Source organism: Blennius ocellaris (genome assembly GCF_963422515.1).
Source record: "Blennius ocellaris genome assembly, chromosome: 14".
NCBI lineage: Eukaryota > Metazoa > Chordata > Actinopteri > Blenniiformes > Blenniidae > Blennius > Blennius ocellaris.
The window spans coordinates 4105628-4127584 of record NC_137663.1 but is presented as its reverse complement, the minus strand read 5'-3'; the positions used below and the strand labels follow the sequence as shown (position 1 = coordinate 4127584).

Below are 21957 nucleotides of genomic sequence, written 5' to 3'. Positions count from 1 at the left end.
AGCCGTTTTCGTCCTGATTTGACAAAGTTTCCTCTGGAAACGGTCCAGCTCCCTTCTGAAGCGTGCCTGATGTGTCTATCCTATGGTTCTGTGTTCCAGGAGAGAAACCGTACCGCTGCACCTGGGAGAGCTGCGACTGGCGCTTCGCCCGATCGGACGAACTCACCCGACACTATCGGAAACACACCGGCGCCAAACCCTTCAAGTGTGTGGCCTGCAGCCGCTGCTTCTCCCGCTCCGACCACCTGGCCCTGCACATGAAGCGCCACCAGAACTGACACACACACACACACACCCACACACACCCCAGTAGAAGAGTCAGTGGACCCAATCCCCCGGACCCCGCTCACCGGGCCGAGGCAAGGGTACTGTATATCCTGGAATACAAATCAAATGGCAGCTCCCAGAACCTTCCTCAGGTTCCTTGTTAGCGTTCTGTCATGTTGTTCTGTTGTCCCACAGAGACTCCTAGTGGTTCCACATGGTATGGCCAAACAAACAACAAAACAAAGTTTGACTTGTAGTCCAGAAAATACAGTACACCTCGAGCTACAAACACTAAATCCTTCCTGTGCGCTGGTGGTTTTTGTCCAGGGAAACAAAAGACGTCAACAGATTAATAAATGACCATCACAGGAGCCCAAGTGAATGACCATCGTCCCCACGATTGACCCGAGACTCCAAACGTTCGTGTCCTCCTCAGAGAACTCTCTTCGCTGTTCACGTCTCCCGTCCACAGCTGTTTGCTCAGATTTCCGCCAGAAATAGTCCACAGATGGTTTTGGTGTTTGTTCTGGTTGAAAAAGGTTCATCGCAATTCTCTCTCTCACGCACACACACACACACACACACACTTCTTTCTTCCACTTTTAAGATGTCCTGCCAGCTGTGTTTTTTTTTTTAAGGTACGAACATTGAAGGTGCCGTCAACCCCCCCCCCCCCCCCCCTCCCCCCGCCTGCCCTGTAAATACTGTATATATATCTGTACGTATGCGTGTGTTTATGTTAGTACAACGAATGTATTGAAATGTATACTTGACACCTTTGTTTTTCTTCCCGTCTTTCGTTTGAATGTTTAATATTCCACACTGAAACTTTACTCCGAGGGCCTGAACTCAGTTAAAAAAAAAAAAAGAAAAAAAGAAGAGTAATACTGACGATCAACTGACACAATCAGACAAACGCTGTCATGGAAAAGTTGAGCACGGCCTCGTTCTGCCTGTTCCAGCACAGGTAATACCTGTCGGGCTCCGCCAGCGCAGCCGTGTGCCAATGATTGTGTTGGTGACAATCACCCGTTTCCACGGCGACCGAGCTCCTTCTACAACAGCCTGTGGTTTTATTGGCTTCACACACACTTTTCTTCTGCTTGTCTAGTCCTCTTAAAAAATGCATTTTTAAGCAGGATCCATGTGCAGCAGGCCTCGCGGAGCCATTGTCAAGAACAAAGTTCATTTTCCTGACTGAATGATGGACTTGTTTCGACTTGTTTATTTAGTAAAGAGAATTCAAATGAATGTAGAGGAGTAAAGCTGCATCTCATTCCAGATCAAACTTGCTAAACACGATTTTTCCCCCCGAGTTTTTGTTTCTCCTGCTGCTTCTCCATAAAGGGCAGCAGTTCAGTTTTTATTGCTGAATCTGTTCCTCCACCTACTGGAAAAGATGGAAACTGCAGCTTTTACGTACCTGGAAACATTTCATGTCTCTTAACCGGAAAGACAAAGTCAGAACCGGCTCACAGATGATGCACGTTGCAGCAAACTTACATGCTTACATGTGGTTTTAATATAGGAATAGCTGCTGTGTGTAAAAAAATATATATTTAAAAGGGGAAAAAAGCAGCAGGTTTTAGATGATGCGTTATTGTTAAAAACTGATTAAATAGCTTTTGTTAATTCACAACTTGTGATACATGCAGGGAGCTTTCAGTTTTCATCACTTGACATTTAAAATTCCAATTTTTAAAGATTTTTCAAAATGAATTTGACTCGCAAACAGCTAAACTTTACCTAAAGTCACTCTTTTATAGATTAATAATTTTAGCTGTAAAATGCATTCTGGATTAAAAAAAAATGTGCGGTTTTATTACAGATTAGTTTTATGAGACAATAGCTACACGTGTATATATATGTGTATGTGTATATGTATATGTATGTATATATATATATATATGTATATGTATATATATATATATATATATATGTCATGTTTTTCAAACACCAAAAATGTCAAATGTTTACTTCCAGTTGCTCCTCGAAGCTCTAACTCTTGTTAAAGCTCAGGTTTTGTCATCTGCACCTAAAAATGACAACATAATTTCAATCTTTTGTGCATTATAAGAAAATTAAAACCATTCCCAGCACCTGAACATGAAGTTTTGGATCAATCTACAGATTTCTAACATTTAAAAACTCAAACCAAAGCGTTATCTGTTGTTTCTTCATTTTTAATTCAGTTATTTTCAAATAAAGCGTGGACTAATTGTATAGCACTACCTGCGGTCAATTTGCAGTAAAATGTCTAAACACAGATGAGAATCATGATTTGTATTCTCTCTAAAAAATTTTGATATTTTTTTTTAATACTTTTGAAACCAAGACGTCTCGCCCTCTGGTAACGGGTTATTTTCATTTGGGTTTTGTAGCTTTGGCTGTTTTTAAAACTGCAGACTTGAAGCTGATGGCTTGTGGAAGTGAACAGGAGTTTCGGCCGTTTCCATGCAGTGTGTGTCTGAATCCTCGTATTTCAACCCTGATTGAGTCTGTTTTTGTTCAGTTTGTGTCCCGAGGAAACAAGTTCTCCGTCTCTCTGCGACCTCCCGCGCTGTACATACCTGGAGCTTCACCACAACACTGTAAATATGTGTTTTATTCTCCGTTGTAATATGTATTTTTTTCTTTTTTCTTTTTTTCTTTTTAACTAATGGGATTTTAGATCGGTTGTAACTGAGTTTGTTGAAATTTTTTTTTTTTTTTGATACTTCATGTGTGTGAGAGAATATCAGATTGTTATGTAAACGTTAATGAGAACAATGGTTTATTTTTTTGTTTGTTTTTTGTACAGAAATGACAATAATGAAAAGAATAAAAATATTCATAAATCAGAAAAATGGCTTGTTTGGTTTTGGTTGAGACAAGCGCTCTATGTTGAGCTTTAATTATTGTGTGAAAATAACAATTTAATAATCACTTCATCGAAGTATAGTTCTTTTTCCCCCTTTTCGGGCAGGGGGGGTTCTTCAATGTATTTTCTTCTTCTTTCCTGTTTTTTTTTATCTTTTTCCAGTTGTTTTCTTTTTTTTTTTATAAACTTCCTTTTTTCTTTAGTACCTTTTTCTTTTTTCCAGTTTTAAACTACTTTTTTCTTCTTCTGGGTTTTTTTTTTTAATGAATGAGTGGGATTCTGACAATTTATTGACAGTTTTTACCCACTTCAATAGTAAAAGAACTTTACACTATTACAACTATATATACTAGAGCTCATACTTAAACTTTAATATAAACTTAAACCCTGGTTTCCACTGCGTCAGCCAAGGAGTTTTCCTCTGGTTGCATTTCCCACTCCCTCCTTGTTCAGGGATTGACTTCACCTCCCTGAAGTCTTTAAAAACTTCATGAATGGAAGAAGCCATTTTTGTCCACGGTTGAGTTGTTGGCGAGGGTTTGAGAGAAGGTTGTGTTTTGCAGTCAGTTCCATCTCATGTCAGGCAGGGTCTCGTTAATGAAAGATTTGATTTAGATTTCAGAACAGGAACAGATTGACCCAGTTCAGGAACTTCTTCTGCAGACGCATTCGATCCCTCTCCTTCTGCTTGGTGCTCTTGGGGGAGTGTCTGCATGTTGAACTGGGTCAGGTTCCTGCGGTCCTTGTCACGGCGCAGGTTCCTCTGAGCAAACCTCATGCGGTTCCTCTGGTAGGCCGTCTTCTGAGTCTTGGCCGTGTCGACCAGCTGGAAGCTCGTCTCGTCCTCCTCGTGGAAGTACGCATACTGACTGCCGCCGCCGAACTGGGAGGAGTATTTATTGGTGTATCTCTTGTCTTGATACTTTGCCCTGGAGGCTGGCAAGCATCGCAAATTCTTCAAGTCCGGTGATGTTGCTATTGTCGTGACTGGCTGGCGCCCAGGCTCTGGTTACACCAACACCATGAGAGTTGTGCTGGTGCCTTGAACCTGAAAGGAAATTAGTAGTCTCCCCCCCGCCCCGCTATAACTTCCTCTATTAACGACTTTCAGAACCGCAATTCAAAGCTGGGCCACGCCTTCAAAAGACTTTTGATGGTGTCGTCCACAAACAGTAACTCCATGATTCCGAACAGTTGTATGTCCAATTTAAACGAGCAGTGATGGAAATTTCCTTGAGCAGAAGCTAAGGAGATGATGCTGTATATATGACGATGTATTATTAAGGATTAAGAGCCAAGATGCTTCAGTCATTCTTTACTAAGTTCGGGGAGAAGTAGACTTAGCCGTTACGCTCAAGTTAAAGTTCTGTTGTAAAAGTGTATAAGTCGTTCCAGAAGCAGAGTCCAGTGCTCTGCAGCCACATGTCTTGTGGCTGCAGAGCCTTCAGCTCTTCAGCCTTCAGCTCTCCCTCATTCAAAGAAAATGATTTGAAAATAATAATTTTGTGTATTTTTACAGGTTATTTTTAATGGTTTGTATGTATATGTACATTTTGCCAACTTTTCACAAAGACTATTCACCTGAAATGGATGAAATTTTCAGGGATGATTTATCATCATCCAAGAACCAACAGATTGTTTAACATGTAACCGTTTCTGAACAAATCCCCCAAAATGTGCAAATAAATGTTACATACAAAGCAGATGAGAGAGGACACTCATGTAAGGCTTTTCCACCAGAAAGAACCAGGTTCTAATTCAGGACCAGTTCTTAAATGAGCACCGCCAAAGAACTGGTTCTTTTCCCACCGTTAAATGAGTCAAGTGAGAGCCACGTCATTACATCACTCCAAAACATGATACGTCACTGATCTCACCAATCAGCAAACGAGGAGATGAACTGTACTCGTGGTTTGGTCCAGGTCACTGCATCTAGTCTGTCCTGAACCTCGGATTCAGACCAAAGAGACAGAAAACATTGAGTCTCCTCGTCGCTCTATTGGTATTTTTTCACGTCTGTCTTGTTTCAGTCCGGAGCCCCGGAGTGGCCCGAGAGAAAATAAAACTCGTGAATGAGCTCGGGGCTTATTTTTCAACATTTGCGCATTACATAGTGAATTTCTGCTCCTTTCACTTTATTTCTGGATCAAATGCTTCAACATCAGGAGGAATGGAGGTGTAGAACGATAGAACGCAGCTCTACAGCCGTTTATAATGGAAACTTACGTAAAAGCACTCTGATTAAAGTTCTCTTTCACATGAAGCCATTAAAAGGCTCGTTTTATGGTTAAAAACTTTCATTTACAGTGGTATGTAGTTTGTTTTTTAGTTACTGATGAACCAAAAGTATCACTTCATTATAATTTCTGTTAGAAAATATTAATGGAGCGTCTCATATCGGAGCAATGCAGCCTCATGCAGACCTCAGCCTGCAGTCATAATGCGAAACAAGACCTGGAGGTCAAGTTAGTTACAAAGATGTTCCGGTGAAAAGCGTGAAAACAATGGAAAACGGCTTCTAAATTCTATATCTCACGCAGCTGAGAGCGCAGTGGAGAAGCTCTGCACTTTCAAGAGCTGCGGCGCTGCGATCAAAGATTAAATTATTACATTCCTTCCTGAAGTTAATAATAATTAACTTCAGGGAGCGACTGATTACATCGTTCCAACACTTAATTTTTTTCTCTATTACCACTCTGGGGCTCCGTGTTCATTGTAGATTTCAGAAAGCCGGTTCAGCGACTCTTCTGCCTTGCATGTAGCAAGGTGGAATTAACTTCAGCGGTAATTCCTCCCCGACCTGATGGCGCGTCTGGTCCCGGCCTGTTTCTTCACTAGCCCAACACCGGCTTTGGCGGTGGAAAGACAAAGAACTGGTGCTAACTCTGGCCCTGGCTCTGAACTCGCCCCTGGTTCTTTCCGGGGGAGAAGCCCCCATGGAGATTCAATTCAACTTTATTTATACAGCACCAAATACAACTCAGTCAGTCCTAGGTGCTTTTAACAGAGAAAAGAGAAAAACCCAACATATCCACATGAGCAGCAGGTTTATTTGCGACTGTGGAAAGAAAAACTCCCTCTAACAGGAAGAAACCTTTGTAGAAACCAAACTCAGAGGTGGAGGAATTCTGCTGACTGGTTGGGGTGAAAGGATAGAGGAGAGGAGAGGACAGGGTGGACAGAGAGATAGATTGGGTGGGGAGATACAAACCTTAATTTGGGTAATCGGCAAGAAACAGACCCTGGTCCGGGTAGAGAGGGGGAGAGAGAGAGGTAAAGAGAGAGGTAGAGAGAGAGAGAGAGAGGTAGAGAGACAGGCGGGGAGGGGGTGTTTTGAAACAGCCCTAACTGTAAGCTTTAGTAAATAGAAAAGTTTTAAGTCTGGCCTTAAAAGTAGAGACTGTTTCAGCCCCCCTAACTGAAACTGGGATCTGGTTCCACAAGACGGGAGCTTGAGAGCTGAAGGCTCTGCCTCCATTCTACTTTTAGAAAACCTAGGAACCTCCAGTAAGCAGCACTCTGAGAACCAAGTGTTCTTCTTGGGAGATACAGGACTAACAGATCTTTAAGACATGATGGGGCCTGGTTGTTAAGAGCTTTATAGGTTAGAAGAAGGATTTTAAATTCTATTCTAGATTTAACAGGGAGCCAATGAAGAGAGGTTAGTATTGGAGTGATGTGATCTCTTATGCTGGTCCTTGTCAGGACTCTCGCTGCAGCATTTTGAATTAATTGAAGACTTTTTATGCAGTTATTTGGACACCCTGATAATAAGGAGTTACAATAGTCTACTCTTGAAGTAACAAATGCATGGATTAGTTTTTTGGCATCACTCTGAGTCAGCATGTTTCTAATTTTGGAAATATTGCGTAGGTGAAAGAAGGCAGTCCTGCAGATTTGTTTAATGTGTGAGTTAAAGGATAAATCCTGGTCAAAAATAACTCCCAGGTTCCTCACAGTGGTACTGGAGGTCAAAGTAATACCATCCAGTGTGACTATATCTTTAGATCATTTATCTCGCAGATATTTTGGCCCACATGTATGAATGTCAGTTTTATCTGAGTTCAGGAGCAGGAAATTACAGCTCATCCAATCCTTTATATCTTTAAGACAAGCTTCTAGTTTAGAAGGTTGGTTATTATCATCAGGTTTCATAGTGTGTCATCTGCATAACAATGGAAGTTAATGGAGTGTTTTTTAATAATATTCCCTACAGGAAGCATGTATAAAGTAAAAAGTAGAGGACCTAAGACAGAACCCTGCGGAACTCCATGTTTAACCTCAGTCTGGACTGAGGCGTTGTCGTGAACATGATCAAAGGAGATCAGCACCTGTTGCCATGGAGATATAAGCCATATAAGCTAACAGCTAACATGCTAGTGGTGCTAACTCAGTTCTGCAACCATATATGTCGTTAGTGAAGGTCTGCATTCTACGGCATTTAGTTCTAGTACTAAACTAATTAAAGCTGCTGGAATGGCAGAAATATAAATTTTTTGATTGATAAAATATCTAAAACATACTCAATATTATGCAAAAGAAAATTGAAAATGGTGACACTAAAGTGACTTTTTTCAGGAAAATGAAAAAAAAGGAAGAAAAAGAAAAAGCAAGTCGAAAGAAAGAAGATTCCACAGAATCTGAGTGTTTGTAAAAAGTTGTATAAAATCTTTATTTCAACATTTCAAGTGAAAATACATATTTTTTGACTTGTTTTTAATAAAATAAAATGAAATAAAAAAGAAACCACTGAAAATGATGGAGTTTTCCGGTCGGACTACTAGTGGGTGCTGGTGTTAGTTTTTGTAATGAAACCACACACATGCAGCAGAGAACAACAGGCTCTAAACACCAACAACAGGAGAACAGGGACATTCTAGAGGACAGACAACCAAGTGAGATTGTTATTATGGACTGTCAAAATAAAAGTCATCTCGTCTGATCTGAGGTTGTAGGTCGAAGTGAGTGGCTCGCCCGGCCGGGCCCCTCGTCCCCGAGTTAGGGGGGGTTAGGCGCCGGTCGGGACGGACCCGGTCGTGGCTCCGCGCTGACGTACGGCCGACACCCAAGGTTGGCGGGTGAACACTGAGGCTCACGGACCTCAGTGTTTCAAGGGGAGCGCCCCCGTTGGCGAGCTACCAGCAGTAACCCGCCGGCCGTCCACGCATCCACATCACCACAAAGAGAGCCGAGGTACACGCATAACGCGGGAAGTGTAGAGAGCTGGAGTAACACCATCCGCGGTTTAAACTCAAATGTATGTCTACGTCGCGTATTACGGTAAAGCAGCTAGAAGCCGATGGGAGCTTCATGGCGCGTTCAAGTACACCTCAGTTAAATGCAGATATCACAACAACACTACTGTACAGGTGTATTGTAACAAAAAATTCATAGAAAATCAAATTGTTTTCAGCAAACTCCACCAGATTCTTGTTCTACAGACCCACAGGTACCTTTGTTTGTCATTGTCATCCTTTCATTTGGAAGAATTTGGTCTATTATTCATTTTTGTTTGTCCTCCATTCATGGGAGTCAAACTCACCTGAGGTCCGTTTCACAAAGCAGGTTTATCGATTACCCCCAGGTCAATTAACCCCTTACCCAGACCCTGAACCAGGCCCCCAACAGAACTTCAACCGGGCTCACTGCAGGACAAGAGCCCAGGTGGAGAGGACCATAGGCCTGCTGAAAGCCCGTTTCCAGTGCCTATGTCACATCAGGGTGACCCTGAGAGGGCCTGTGATATTATAGTGGCATGTGTTGTCCTTCATAACACCCTGCCCTACATAGAGAGGACCCTGCCCTACATAGAGAGGACCCTGATGATGATGATGATGATGATGATGATGATGATGATGAGCCCATTGACTAGTCAGCTATGCAGGATGGCAGAGCTGTCAGAGACACCATAGGCCATCATCACTTCGGGGTCTGATCACCACCACCACCACCAAATAAAGACATGATGCACAATTCATTTGGTCTTTTTTATTTCCTACAAATACAAGAGCTAGTTTAGTTAATGTAGTTAGCATAATTCTCCTGGGACTGTACACCCACCCTTAACTTGTGCTCCAGTAGTTCGATTTCCAGATCTGCCTTTCTAATCTGGTGGTCCAAGTACTGCATTTCCTTAGCAGTTTTTTCCATCTTCTGGAGCAGGTGGAGTCTATAGATCTATTTTACAGATAACTGGGAAGACATAAGGAGGACATTCAATTATTACAGTGTTGGGATTTCACAGGACCACAGAAAGTTTGTTCATTTCTGGGGAGAGACAATATTCATTTGTCATGAGACGCAGTCATGACATGAATCCTGACCCAGGAAGGTGATTGACCATCACACCCAGTAGGGGTGGAGGGCCTTCTGCAGGACCTTCCTCCCCCCTTTCTGCTCACAAGACTCTTCCCCCATGCAATCAGCCAGTCACTGATTGGTTGAAGCTCTCAGGCTTTGACACCTCTGAATCCACACGTGGAACAAAGAGCCTGCGAAGCCAGGCTTCTTGCTCTCTCTGGCAAGACTACTTTCCGAGTAGATGAGTTGCTAGAGGAGCAGCTCATCCAGCGTTAGCACACAGCTAACACCAGAGGCCTGCAAACCAGGGGCCTCCACTCCTCAACTCATCTGCTGACCCACCATGAGGGTCAGACCTTCCCCTGATCCAGAGACCAGCACCCAGAGTCTGCTCTCCAGGGAAACCAACCGGTTTCTCCAGGACGGGACCAGGGACCCTCACAGAACTTCTTTGTGTTTTTCCTGAACAAGCAGGAAAACCATCACAGACCTGAGCGACCAGCTCCTCAGTCTGAACAAAGGGACAACCAGGAGCTGTAAAGAATGACAGCTCCTGAAACATCAACTTCATCTTCTTCTCCTCAGCCTGCAGAACCAGCAACCACAGTTAGCAGGAGGTGCTAACTACAGGAGAAGACACCAGCTTCCCTCCAGCAGGACAACAACTGAACTCCTTCAAGGAAGTGGTAACAACTGGGCATTACTCGAGATTAGTTAAACCTGATGCTATGATAGAACTGTTTAACTTTATGAAGATGTGTTGATTCTGTTACAGTGATTGTGTTCTTTTGATTATGATATTAGGAGCCGTTATCAACTTGTAAACCACTGTTAGCTCTGCCACAGACACAGGGTCTGCATGCTAATCTGCTTTACTAACTTGTTAACTCGCAATCCTACACATATCACATCAAAGACAACATCACACAGTAACCGAACACCATCTGACGACTCCTGATGTAACCGGCGTGGATTTTCTTCTCTGCGTTGTGATTTTATTTTTGAATGAAGAGATCTCAGAACAAGGCCTATCTTCTGGATTACTTTTATTCCATCCCTGTTCAAATGAAAACATGACATGAGCTGGTGTGCTTCGGCAACAACTCTCCTCTTCGTCTCCGACAGTGCACATTCAGCTCTGCTTATAATCATATATGTACAAAAATAACTAATGTCTTTTACAAAAAAACACAATTATAAAACAATGATCAATATAAATTAAGACAGATATCAATGCAAATAAATTAAATATATGAATGACAAAATAAATGAAAACATCCAGAAAACATATATGTTGTACCATAGAACAAAACAAATAACATAACCAGCCATTCTCATACCTGTTCAAATGAAAACATGACATGAGCTGGTGTGCTTCGGCAACAACTCTCCTCTTCGTCTGTAAGCAAACAACACGTGTCTGAACTGATGGAGGAAGCCGACTGCTAAGCTAACATAGCAGTTAGCTTTTCACCTCCCACTGCCGTATAAGTACATTTTTAATACACAGAACGTGACTAAACTCTAGGAACATAACTTTCACATTGGACACAATCACCCACAACACTCAACACAGCTTTGAAGACATGAATTTTAACCTATAAACTTAAACAAAGAGGAGCGCGCTCAAGCTCCGACATACCTCCGACAGTGCACATTCAGCTCTGACCGGAGTGCGCATGCTCGGAGCACCTTGCCGTGGCAACACGCATGAAAAAAACTTAAAGGGACAGGCACGAGAACAGCACACATGAGCATGAAACAACACTAACAACTTATTTTAGTGAAATACACCCATTATTTGTGACAATCTGTTACATTCACCCCTCCTGAATTTCACTAAAATCATCACACACAACAATGTACAAAGGGTCTACTGTAATGCTAAGTTACAGTTACTGTACTGGACCAATCAACGTTGAAATCTCATCACACGAAATCAGTTAGAAACTATCTGCAAAACAGATCAAAAGAAGTTAAGAGGTTGATCAGGCCTCCAACCCTTTAGGAACAAAGAGGCGCAGCCTACACCTCAAAAAAACTGGTCCCCCAGACACTTATTGAGCACCGTCTCACAGACCCCATATACATACAGAACACACAGAAAACATCACTGAATTAACAACAAACTATATCACAGAATAAGCCTCAAGTGGCTGACCCCAAACAACAGGCCTATGAACCATACTCTCAATCAGTCTGTTAACAGACATGACCACCCTGCCTGCTCTGGTAATGACCTTACCCTGAACTGCAGCGACATCAGGAACATGTGCAGGTGAGTCTCGCCGTGGGTCAACATTTTGGTCAGTGGAAGCCTGGGGTAAGTTCAAGTCAAGAGCTGGGGTGGGCTGCATGTCAACGGGAGGACAGTCTAGAACAGGGGCTGTGTCAGTCTGAACCTCGCAGTCGAAAGGAGAACTGGCTGGAACAGGAGCCGTCACAAACTGTGTCTCAACAAAGTCAACAGGAGAATCAGCAGCAACAGCGGCTGACATGGTCTGTGTCTCAGCAGTGTCAGGCGAGTCAGGGGCAAGTCCATTGTCCATCCCATCCACATGACAAGGTTGTCCATCAATCACCTCTGTTAGCTGAGAACCAAGATCTTCAACTCTCGTAGCTTCACCAACCCTATCAGAATCAGACAGGACCCACTGAGATTTCGCACCGAAGAAGACTCCATCGTCAGATTAGTGAGCCCCTCAGTCTCTCCGTTGGTGCTGGAACAATCAGTATCGTCATCAGAAAGGCTATCCAAAGGTTGATCCTCCAGGGTATCACATACAGGGAGAAAATTGACATCCAAGAGGAGATTCCTGTGCACAACCTTGGACCGGCCTGAGACATCGCTGACCTTGTAGATGTGGTTTTTGGGGTTCCTTTCAACAACAGTGTACACCACAGGTTCCCACTTGTCAGCCAGTTTCTTCTTTCCCCGCTCCCCTTTGTTAGCGAGCAGAACCCGGTCACCAACATTTAATGAGATGCCCTTAACCTTCTTGTTGTATTGGCAGGCCTGGTGTGTCTGCTCTTTGGTGGCATGTTGCTGTGCAATTCTGGTGGCCTCAGACAAGTAGGACAGGAGAGTCCTTGAGTAACTGCTGAAATCAACAACAACTGGATCGTGCAGGACAGACTGGAACATAATGTCAACTGGGAGCCTTGGAACACGGCCAAACATCAGGTAGAATGGAGCGTAACCTGTGGTTTCATGGACAGTGGCATTGTAGGCAAATGTCAATGTCTGGATCTGTTGAGGCCATTCTTGCTTAGTTCTCATTGGGAGGGCACGAAGCATATTGCCGAGAGTATGGTTAAACCTTTCTGTGCCCCCATTGCCCATGGGATGATAAGCGGTGGTGTGGGATTTGGCAACACCAGACAACTGGAGCAGCTCAAACAGTAACTCACTCTCAAAGCTGGGACCCTGGTCCGAATGAATGCGTTCTGGGAACCCATACACACAAAAAACACAGTCCCACAACTTCCTGGCGACCTGCTTTGCAGTCTGGTTCCTACAAGGGAATGCAAATGCCATTTTTGTGAAGTGATCAGTTGCCACTAGGACGTCAACAGACTTCTTGTTTTTGTCTTCCGCCGACCAGAAGTCAATGCAGACTAGCTCCATGGGTGCTGTGGTCTTGATGCTCTCCAATGGTGCTCGTGCTGAAGGCTCTGGGGTCTTGGCGAGTACACACCTCTCACAACAGCGTACATGCTCCCTTACATCCCTCTGAATAGTAGGCCAGAAGAAGCGTTGTCTCGCCAGGTAAAGGGTTCTAGCTTGACCCTGGTGACCTGCTAAATCATGAACACCTTCCAATGCCTTGGCTCTTAAACTTGCCGGCAACACCAACTGAAGCCTCTTTATCTTGCACACAGGGTCCTTTGACGCCCTATACAGAACCCCATCATGAAACTTAAGTCTCTCCCAATGTTTCAAAAGAGTCAATGCCCCGGCACACATCGCATGTCTCTCCCGTCTCGAAGGACGTCTTTTACGGGTGATGAAAGGCAGAACACAGGAGATGACGGGATCTTTGAGTTGTTCAGCCTCCAACTCATGTAAAGAGACTGCAGGTAGAGTATCCTGACCAACTGGCTGCAGCCGCTGAATGTACTGGGCCAGATGGGCAGCCCTATGTTTGACATTGCTCTCCCAATCACTGTGGTATAGTAGGGCGGCTTTGACCTCCACGGAACTGCAGGAACCCCTTACATCTGGAGCATGCGAAGACTGCAGGAACACCTGAACACCCTGGGCACCAACTCTCAGAGCATCCTGTACCTTATCAACCTCTGCAGTAGTCGCTGCCTGCACTAAGTCGTGATAAGGCTCACGAATAAGGCGCATACTGATCGACGAGGTAAATGGGACACGACTAAGTGCATCGGCCACAACATTTTTTGATCCTTGGATGTACTTCAGGTCAAAGTTGTGTGACGACAGTTTGGACACCCATCTTTGCTCATAAGCATCAAGTTTAGGCTTGGTTAGTATATGTGTTAGCGGGTTATTGTCTGTCCACACTGTGAAATCATGCCCTTTGAGCCAGTGGCTGAACTTCTCCGAGATACACCACTTCAGAGCCATAAACTCAAGGCGATATGCTGGGTATCTCTGCTGGGACTTACTGAGGGCTTTACTGGCGAATGCGATGGGGCGAGCTCTGTCCTCCCCAATAGGCAGTTGGGACAACACAGCACCCAAGCCGTCGAGGGAAGCATCCACGGACAGAATGAAAGGTCTTGAGAAATCCGGATGAGCCAAGACAACACAGTTGAGGAGTTCACTCTTCAATCTGTGGAAGGCTGTCTCACATGCGGGGGTCCAATCAGTGGCAGTCAACCTTCTGAACATGCCAGCACCTTTATTGGCACGGCCAGCCTTTCCATTCCTTTTCTGGCCAGCTGTCAGAGCAAATAGAGGCTTGGCAATAGCTGAACACCCAGGGATGAAACTCTGGTAGAAGAAAATCATGCCCAGAAAGGACTTGAGTTTCTTCACCGAAGGGGTGCAGCCATCCTCTTCCATCACCGCTTCCGTCGGCATAGCAGAAATCACCTCTACCTTTGCAGGATCCACAGCAACACCGCTCTGATCAATGACATGGCCAAGGAATTTGACAGACTTGCGCAACAGGTGACATTTCTTGGGGCTGAGCTTAAGGTTATTGTCGCGCAGCTTCTGAAACACGACTCTAAGCCGGCTCAGTGCCTCCTCTTCAGTTGGCGCAAAGACGAGAAGATCATCCAAATAACAGAGCAAACTGGTAGAGTTGAGGTCCCCAAAGATGTTCAACATCATACGCATGAATGACGCTGGACTATTACATAGCCCTTGTGGCATCCTATTGTACTCGTACAAGCCAATGGGTGTTGTGAAGGCGGTGTACCTCTTGTCCTCCTCGCACATGGGGATGTTATAAAACCCGGAGGTTAGATCCATAGTGCTGAAGAAGACATTGCCACCCAGAGCTGCAAGACAATCTGCTTGATGAGGGAGTGGATGGGCGTCTTTCAGAGTCCGGGCGTTCAGCCACCTAAAATCTGTGCAGATCCTAAGACTGCCATCTTTCTTCCACACCATGACGAGAGGAGAAGCATAATCGCTGATGGATTTGCGAATAATGCCTTGCTCCTCCATATTGGTTAGAACTTGTCGAAGTTGCTGGTAATGAGCAGGTGGCACTCTCCTGTAGGGCATGCGGAATGGACGGTCGTCTGTCAGACGAACGCGGTGGACAAATCCAGCAGCCTCTCCACAATCAAGCGGGTGTCTTGAGAAAATGTCTTCAAACTCTTCAATGAGCTCCGCGAGTTGTATTTTGGACTGATGACTGGCATGGCATGCGTCAATGTCAAGGTCAGACAACCCCTGATTGGAGAGCCTCTGTTTGAGACCAGTTGCATCGGCAGATGGTTCACTCACATCTTCCGGCTTCTTGTCATCCAACCTACTGGAGCTCTGCTGTATGAGCAAATCCTCTACTGCAATACAGGGTGAAACATCAGCGACCTTGGCATTACGTTTCAAAGTGACTGGTTTGGGCGATAGATTGGTGATCTTCATGGGTACCCATCGGTCACCCCACATGGGCGTGATGACTCGGCCAACAAGAATATCTCTTGGTCTGGACTTGGAAGAGCAAGGTTCCACCATGATCGTGCTGCCTGGGGATACTGGAACGTTGCCGGGCAGCCTGCCCCACACCAAGTATTCACGCTGAGGGAGTAGCGTAACAGCCTTTGGTAGACTCACAGTGCCTATCTTATCTGGAACGTCAGGGCCCCTCCATCTTGTGGTGCATGACATCATATCCAAGAAATGCTCATAGTCAGGAAGTGAATGTTTACTACCTACAGACATGAGCTTCCAATAATCGTCATTTCCTTTCATGCAGCTCATAAGGTGCTTAAGAACATTAGAGCCAATAATAAGCTCATCACGCTGGCCTGAAACCACCAAAACAGGAGCAATACACTTCACGCCATAGATGGTCAATGTCAGATCATATATACACTTGGGGCGAGACTGCATTCCTCCACAGCCGACCAGCACTATCTTTTCTGCTGACTGTGATTCTCCTGTAAGGGCTCCAACATCTCTGAGTAGACTCTCAGCCTCCTCACTAAGAGTGCAAGCCATAGACCCGGAATCAATCATACCCGTTAGTGTAACCTTGTCATTCACTGCCACCTGAGTGTAGAATAACTCACTAAAAACTGGCACCTCTGCTGGTCCCTGGACCACTACCTGGTATCCTTCTGGCATGACTGAATATGTGTTGACGTAAAGAAGCTCAAGATCTGACTCATCACTGTGGAGGGTTTAAGATTCACCTCCCACACTGCCCCTCTTCAAGTGTGGGTGTGCTAGTTTTCCGGGGGCTGGCTCCGGCCGGCTGTAGCTTGGTCCTTGGGTTTTCGATTATACTTAGTGCAGTCTTTCTTCCAATGCCCACGGGCGAAGCATGAGAGGCACAGATTCTCCTTTCTGCAGTGCATGAGGGTAGAATGCCTGGCATCACCACAAACTTGACAATTCCGTCCTCGAAATGGACCTGGGGCTAGTTGTTGAGGTAGTGCTGGTGCAGGAGCTGCAACCTGAACATTCTGATGTGCCATTAGCCTGTCCAAAAGGCTAATCAGTGAATGCATACTATTCACATCAAGGGCCGGCATGGGAGTCGGGGCTGGGATGAACTGGGCTGCTGTGGGTGAGAGTTGAGATGAGGAGACTGGATTTTGCATCGGGACTGATTCTGCGCCAAAAGTTGCTGTCGACACGGCCCGCGAATGTGAAGGGTGGCCTGGTGTAGAAGCAGGATGTGAGGTGGGACTAACCCGTAGTGGTTGTGATGGCGCCAATCCCGGCACTGCAGCTGTCTGGATGTGGCAGTCAACACGTCTCTGTGGAGTCTGCGTGCGGGACCTAAGCTCACGCTGGAAGCTGTCAATGCGTTCTTGGACCTCACTCGTCGTCCACTCCTCAGCTCCTTTAAAGTTGAGTCTGTTACAGAGGACTGGGTCTGGACAGTATTTGATGAACATCATAGTCACTTCACGCCCTGGGTCTTCAATACTTCGGCCCTGCCTCTGTAAACACTCCTCAGCAATGTCAATGGCATTGTTCAGTCTGATCCAATAGTCCATAACGCCCTCTTCATGCAGTGGCTTGGTGTTATAAAAGTCGGCCATCGGCATAGAGGAGTAAGCTAGGTCACTAAAGTGTTGTTTTAAGATGTCAAAGACCAGTTCAGGAGTCTGGATATGATCAATGGAGGGGTTATGTCGTAAAGTAACCTTCACTACATCTTTCGCCTTCCCCATTAGCCTAGCCAAAATCTCACGTGACTGAAGGTTTTTTGGTGTATTCCTTTTCAGCAGATAAAGCTCCACCATTTTTACCCACTCACGCACAGAGTATTTATCACTACTGTCACCTCTAAAAACTGGAGGCTCCTTCACATCAGAATGCATAACAAGCCTAACACCAGATAAGTTTAACTCAGGAGGTGTCTGCTCTGGCTTAGGGATGTCAGCTGGGACAGACTCACTGCAATTCCTGTCACCCCTCAGTTGCTCAACAATAGACTGGCCAATCTGTTTGGCCAACTCAGAAATGAGCGTGCCTAACTCATTTTGTGCTGATGTCTGTGGAGTATCCATCTCACAAACAGGGGCCTGGAGACGTGTGGAACAAAACTCAGGTGTCCTCAACCCACCCACCTTAGGTGTCTGAGCATCTTCCTTATTAAACCACCCTCTCCCGAATCCCACATTTGAGTGAACCTCTCCTTCAGAAGCATCAAACCCCCCTGCACCAGATGCCGGGTGCATAATGAATTAACACAGGAATATTAACACTAAAAGTAAAAAAACAATTATCCTTCTGAACACTGAATAACAAAAATGTACACCCAAATCAATGTTCAAAATTTGGGAGCTCTCTAAGATTTAAACTGAGGAAGGTAACTAAACATGCACATAAAATACCCCACAAGGTTGGAGATAACAAACGTTGAAACGAAGAGGCTCTCCCGGCGATCGAGATGGCGTCGATCCTTGTAGAATCCTGAAGGGTCACGGCACCAATGTGACCGGCGTGGATTTTCTTCTCTGCGTTGTGATTTTATTTTTGAATGAAGAGATCTCAGAACAAGGCCTATCTTCTGGATTACTTTTATTCCATCCCTGTTCAAATGAAAACATGACATGAGCTGGTGCGCTTCGGCAACAACTCTCCTCTTCGTCTCCGACAGTGCACATTCAGCTCTGCTTATAATCATATATGTACAAAAATAACTAATGTCTTTTACAAAAAAACACAATTATAAAACAATGATCAATATAAATTAAGACAGATATCAATGCAAATAAATTAAATATATGAATGACAAAATAAATGAAAACATCCAGAAAACATATATGTTGCACCATAGAACAAAACAAATAACATAACCAGCCATTCTCATACCTGTTCAAATGAAAACATGACATGAGCTGGTGTGCTTCGGCAACAACTCTCCTCTTCGTCTGTAAGCAAACAACACGTGTCTGAACTGATGGAGGAAGCCGACTGCTAAGCTACCATAGCAGTTAGCTTTTCACCTCCCACTGCCGTATAAGTACATTTTTAATACACAGAACGTGACTAAACTCTAGGAACATAACTTTCACATTGGACACAATCACCCACAACACTCAACACAGCTTTGAAGACATGAATTTTAACCTATAAACTTAAACAAAGAGGAGCGCGCTCAAGCTCCGACATACCTCCGACAGTGCACATTCAGCTCTGACCGGAGTGCGCATGCTCGGAGCACCTTGCCGTGGCAACACTCATGAAAAAAACTTAAAGGGACAGGCACGAGAACAGCACACATGAGCATGAAACAACACTAACAACTTATTTTAGTGAAATACACCCATTATTTGTGACAATCTGTTACACTGACGTTTTACAAAACAAGTCTCATTCACATCAAGTCATTCTAGAAATGGTCCTTTAGCAGAGACACACCAGAAGCAGATGCTACGGCTAGCTTCTATTGTTCCATTGCAATCAGCACATGGCCGAGACCCAGGACAGACCTCCTGTTCTCTGACAACCTCCATTTGGAATGTAGTTTCTTGTGATCCACCATTTTGTTTTGTAGTTCCATCACACGTCTCTCTCACACACACACTCCCTCCAACTCTTTCTCTCTCTTTCTCCACACACACACATGCACCTACACACACACAGCTGATTGCATGGGGGAAGAGTCTTGTGAGCAGAAAGGGGGGGAGGAAGGTCCTGCAGAAGGCCCTCCACCCCCACTGGGTGTGATGGTCAATCACATTCCTGGGTCAGAATTCATGTCATGACTGTGTCTCATGACAAATGAATATTGTCTCTAACCAAAAAATGAACAAACTTTCTGTGGTCCTGCAGATCCCAACAAGAGCGTTGTCCAGACAAATAGTAAAAGTCGTTGTGGTTCCGTGACCGGACAAACATACGCTTGAAAAACCTAAATGAGCATTGTATTGAACATTTTGAGTGTACAACGCTGAAGGAGGTGTGTCACACGAAACGTGTTTAACAGCCAATTACTAGTGTGTCTCTGCACCACACAGCCTCCACTGTACCTCACTGGGACTGACAGCGCCTGTCACTGGGATATGATGAAACCAAGCGGTAAGAATGAATATGATTTATATATCACCCTTGTCATTATGGCATGACTCATCAAGTCAAGTCCAAGAGTCACTGAGCCTGGAGTCCAAGCAAGTCTGAGTCTTTTTTTGATTTCATCAAGGCGAGTGAAAAAGTCATAAAATCGTGACTCGAGTCCAAGTCTAGTCCAAGCTTCCCATCTCTGAATCCTGCTTTGTTTTAATAATTGGCAAAAAGAATCTAATCTTTTTAAAATCTTATAGTTTCATGAAGTATAGAAGGCAGCACTTATATTTCTAAATCAGTAAGAGATTTTCATTGCATGATCATAGAAGTCTGAAATACACAGTTTCCTCACCATTCAGTGTGTGTGTGTGTGTGTGTGTGTGTGTGTGTGTGTGTGTGTGTGTGTGTGTGTGTGTGTGTGTGTGTGTGTGTGTGTTCAAATCAGAAAATCTGGAGAGATTAACAGCCCTGTGTACAGTAGCGGCGCCAGTATTTTGATTGTGGGTGGGCCTCAAGAAAACTGGATGGGCCAGTAAAATAATCCCCAAAAAACAACGGGTTCCCCCTTAATTCTGCAGCACTGAGGACAGCGACTCAGTAGAGTTGTAACAACAGCATACCTGAGTGTCTTCACATGCTCTCCACAAGGCTCGTCTGTGGACCTTGTGCAGGTCGCGGTGGTACATGATCGTATTCATGCTCCACTCTGGGCTCACTGCCGTAACGTAATGTAACGACAGCAAAAATATCTCCATTCCTGCTGCCTGGCGTTCCCCATCTTTCCTAAAGTAGTTTAGGTTTGATTTCAGAAGTTCTGAGCCATGTGTTTATCTTTATTTGCTTCTAATTTGTGGTTGTTCAGACCGGGAGACAAGGATCTCAAGCACTAGAACCAGTGGGGCCACAGCGGGCCCTCCGGCGGATGACGATCTTGACATTACCGCGCACTGCGCGTGGGGAGCCACATGTGGGGAAGAAGCTGCTGATTGGCTGAGAAGCTTTCACTCAAAGCTTTCCTCAGGTTGCTTATTGGATGAACTGCAAGAATGAAAATCACTTACTACTCACTATCGGCCTGGGTCAAAAGCATGGTCACAATAGTTGGGCCCGGACTTACAATGGGCAGCCCGGGCCCAACAGGGCCCAACAGGGCCCAACAGGGCCCAATAGTAGTGCCATGGGTGCCTGTGTATTCCTGCAGCCGGTACTTATCCGCCCTCGAGCGGCTCCTCCGGTCACTGCATGAACCTGAAACTGTCACACAGTTTAAGGTTCAGCATTGTGGTCGTTTTCATGCTCGTTCAGAGGAAGTTCAATGACGGGTTCTTCTTGTTGAACATTTGTTGTTAAAATCCTGGAGATACGTAATGTCACAGTACAGAGATGGTTACTATTCTTTGTGCACTTAAACTTTAGTAACCACAAAAATCTTTACAAATACGTGAAGCATATTGTATATCATGTTGAAGCATACACAATTAGTCATGCAGATATAATGACTGAAGGTTCTGTTACTTGTCTTTATTTACATCCAGATTATAGAGCATCTTCCTCCACTAACATCAGATTATAGAGCATTTTCCTCCTCTAACATCAGATTATAGAGCATCTTCCTCCTCTAACATCAGATTATAGAGCATCTTCCTCCTCTAACATCAGATTATAGAGCATCTTCCTCCTCTAACATCAGATTATAGAGCATCTTCCTCCTCTAACATCAGATTATTGAGCATCTTCCTCCTCTAACATCCAGATTATAGAGCATCTTCCTCCTCTAACATCAGATTATAGAACATCTTCCTCCTCTAACATCAGATTATAGAGCATCTTCCTCCTCTAACATCAGATTATTGAGCATCTTCCTCCTCTAACATCCAGATTATAGAGCATCTTCCTCCTCTAACATCAGATTATAGAGCATCTCCCTCCTCTAACATCAGATTATAGAGCATCTTCCTCCTCTAACATCAGATTATAGAGCATCTTCCTCCTCTAACATCAGATTATTGAGCATCTTCCTCCTCTAACATCCAGATTATAGAGCATCTTCCTCCTCTAACATCAGATTATAGAGCATCTTCCTCCACTAACATCCAGATTATAGAACATCTTCCTCAGACTCTGATGTAACTTCAACTGACATCCAGATTACGACCTTTGTGGCCACTAGATGTCACTGTATGTTCAGGGAAAGCTCCTACAGAAAAAAACCTCCATTAAATCTTGACATGGCGAAAAACACAATTCATGTATTTTTTTCTCTGCCACTTTCACTTTCACTGTCCAGAAACGACGGCAATTTTTCTCTCATTTCAAATTGAGGATCTGAGGATTGAGAAGCAAAACACAGGAAACA

The 21957-nt window shown here is 44.4% G+C and overlaps 1 protein-coding gene across 1 annotated transcript in view; it reads left to right on the top strand.

Annotated features, from left to right (window-relative positions):
* Window positions 1-3107, top strand: part of klf5l (Kruppel like factor 5 like) — a 29536-nt gene extending 26429 nt beyond the window's left edge. The window contains exon 4 of the mRNA XM_080508619.1: window positions 100-3107. Within this exon, the coding sequence (XP_080364745.1) occupies window positions 100-278 (179 nt within the window). The 3' untranslated portion in view covers window positions 279-3107. The remainder of the gene's footprint in view (window positions 1-99) is intronic.
* Window positions 3108-21957: the final 18850 nt, after the last annotated feature.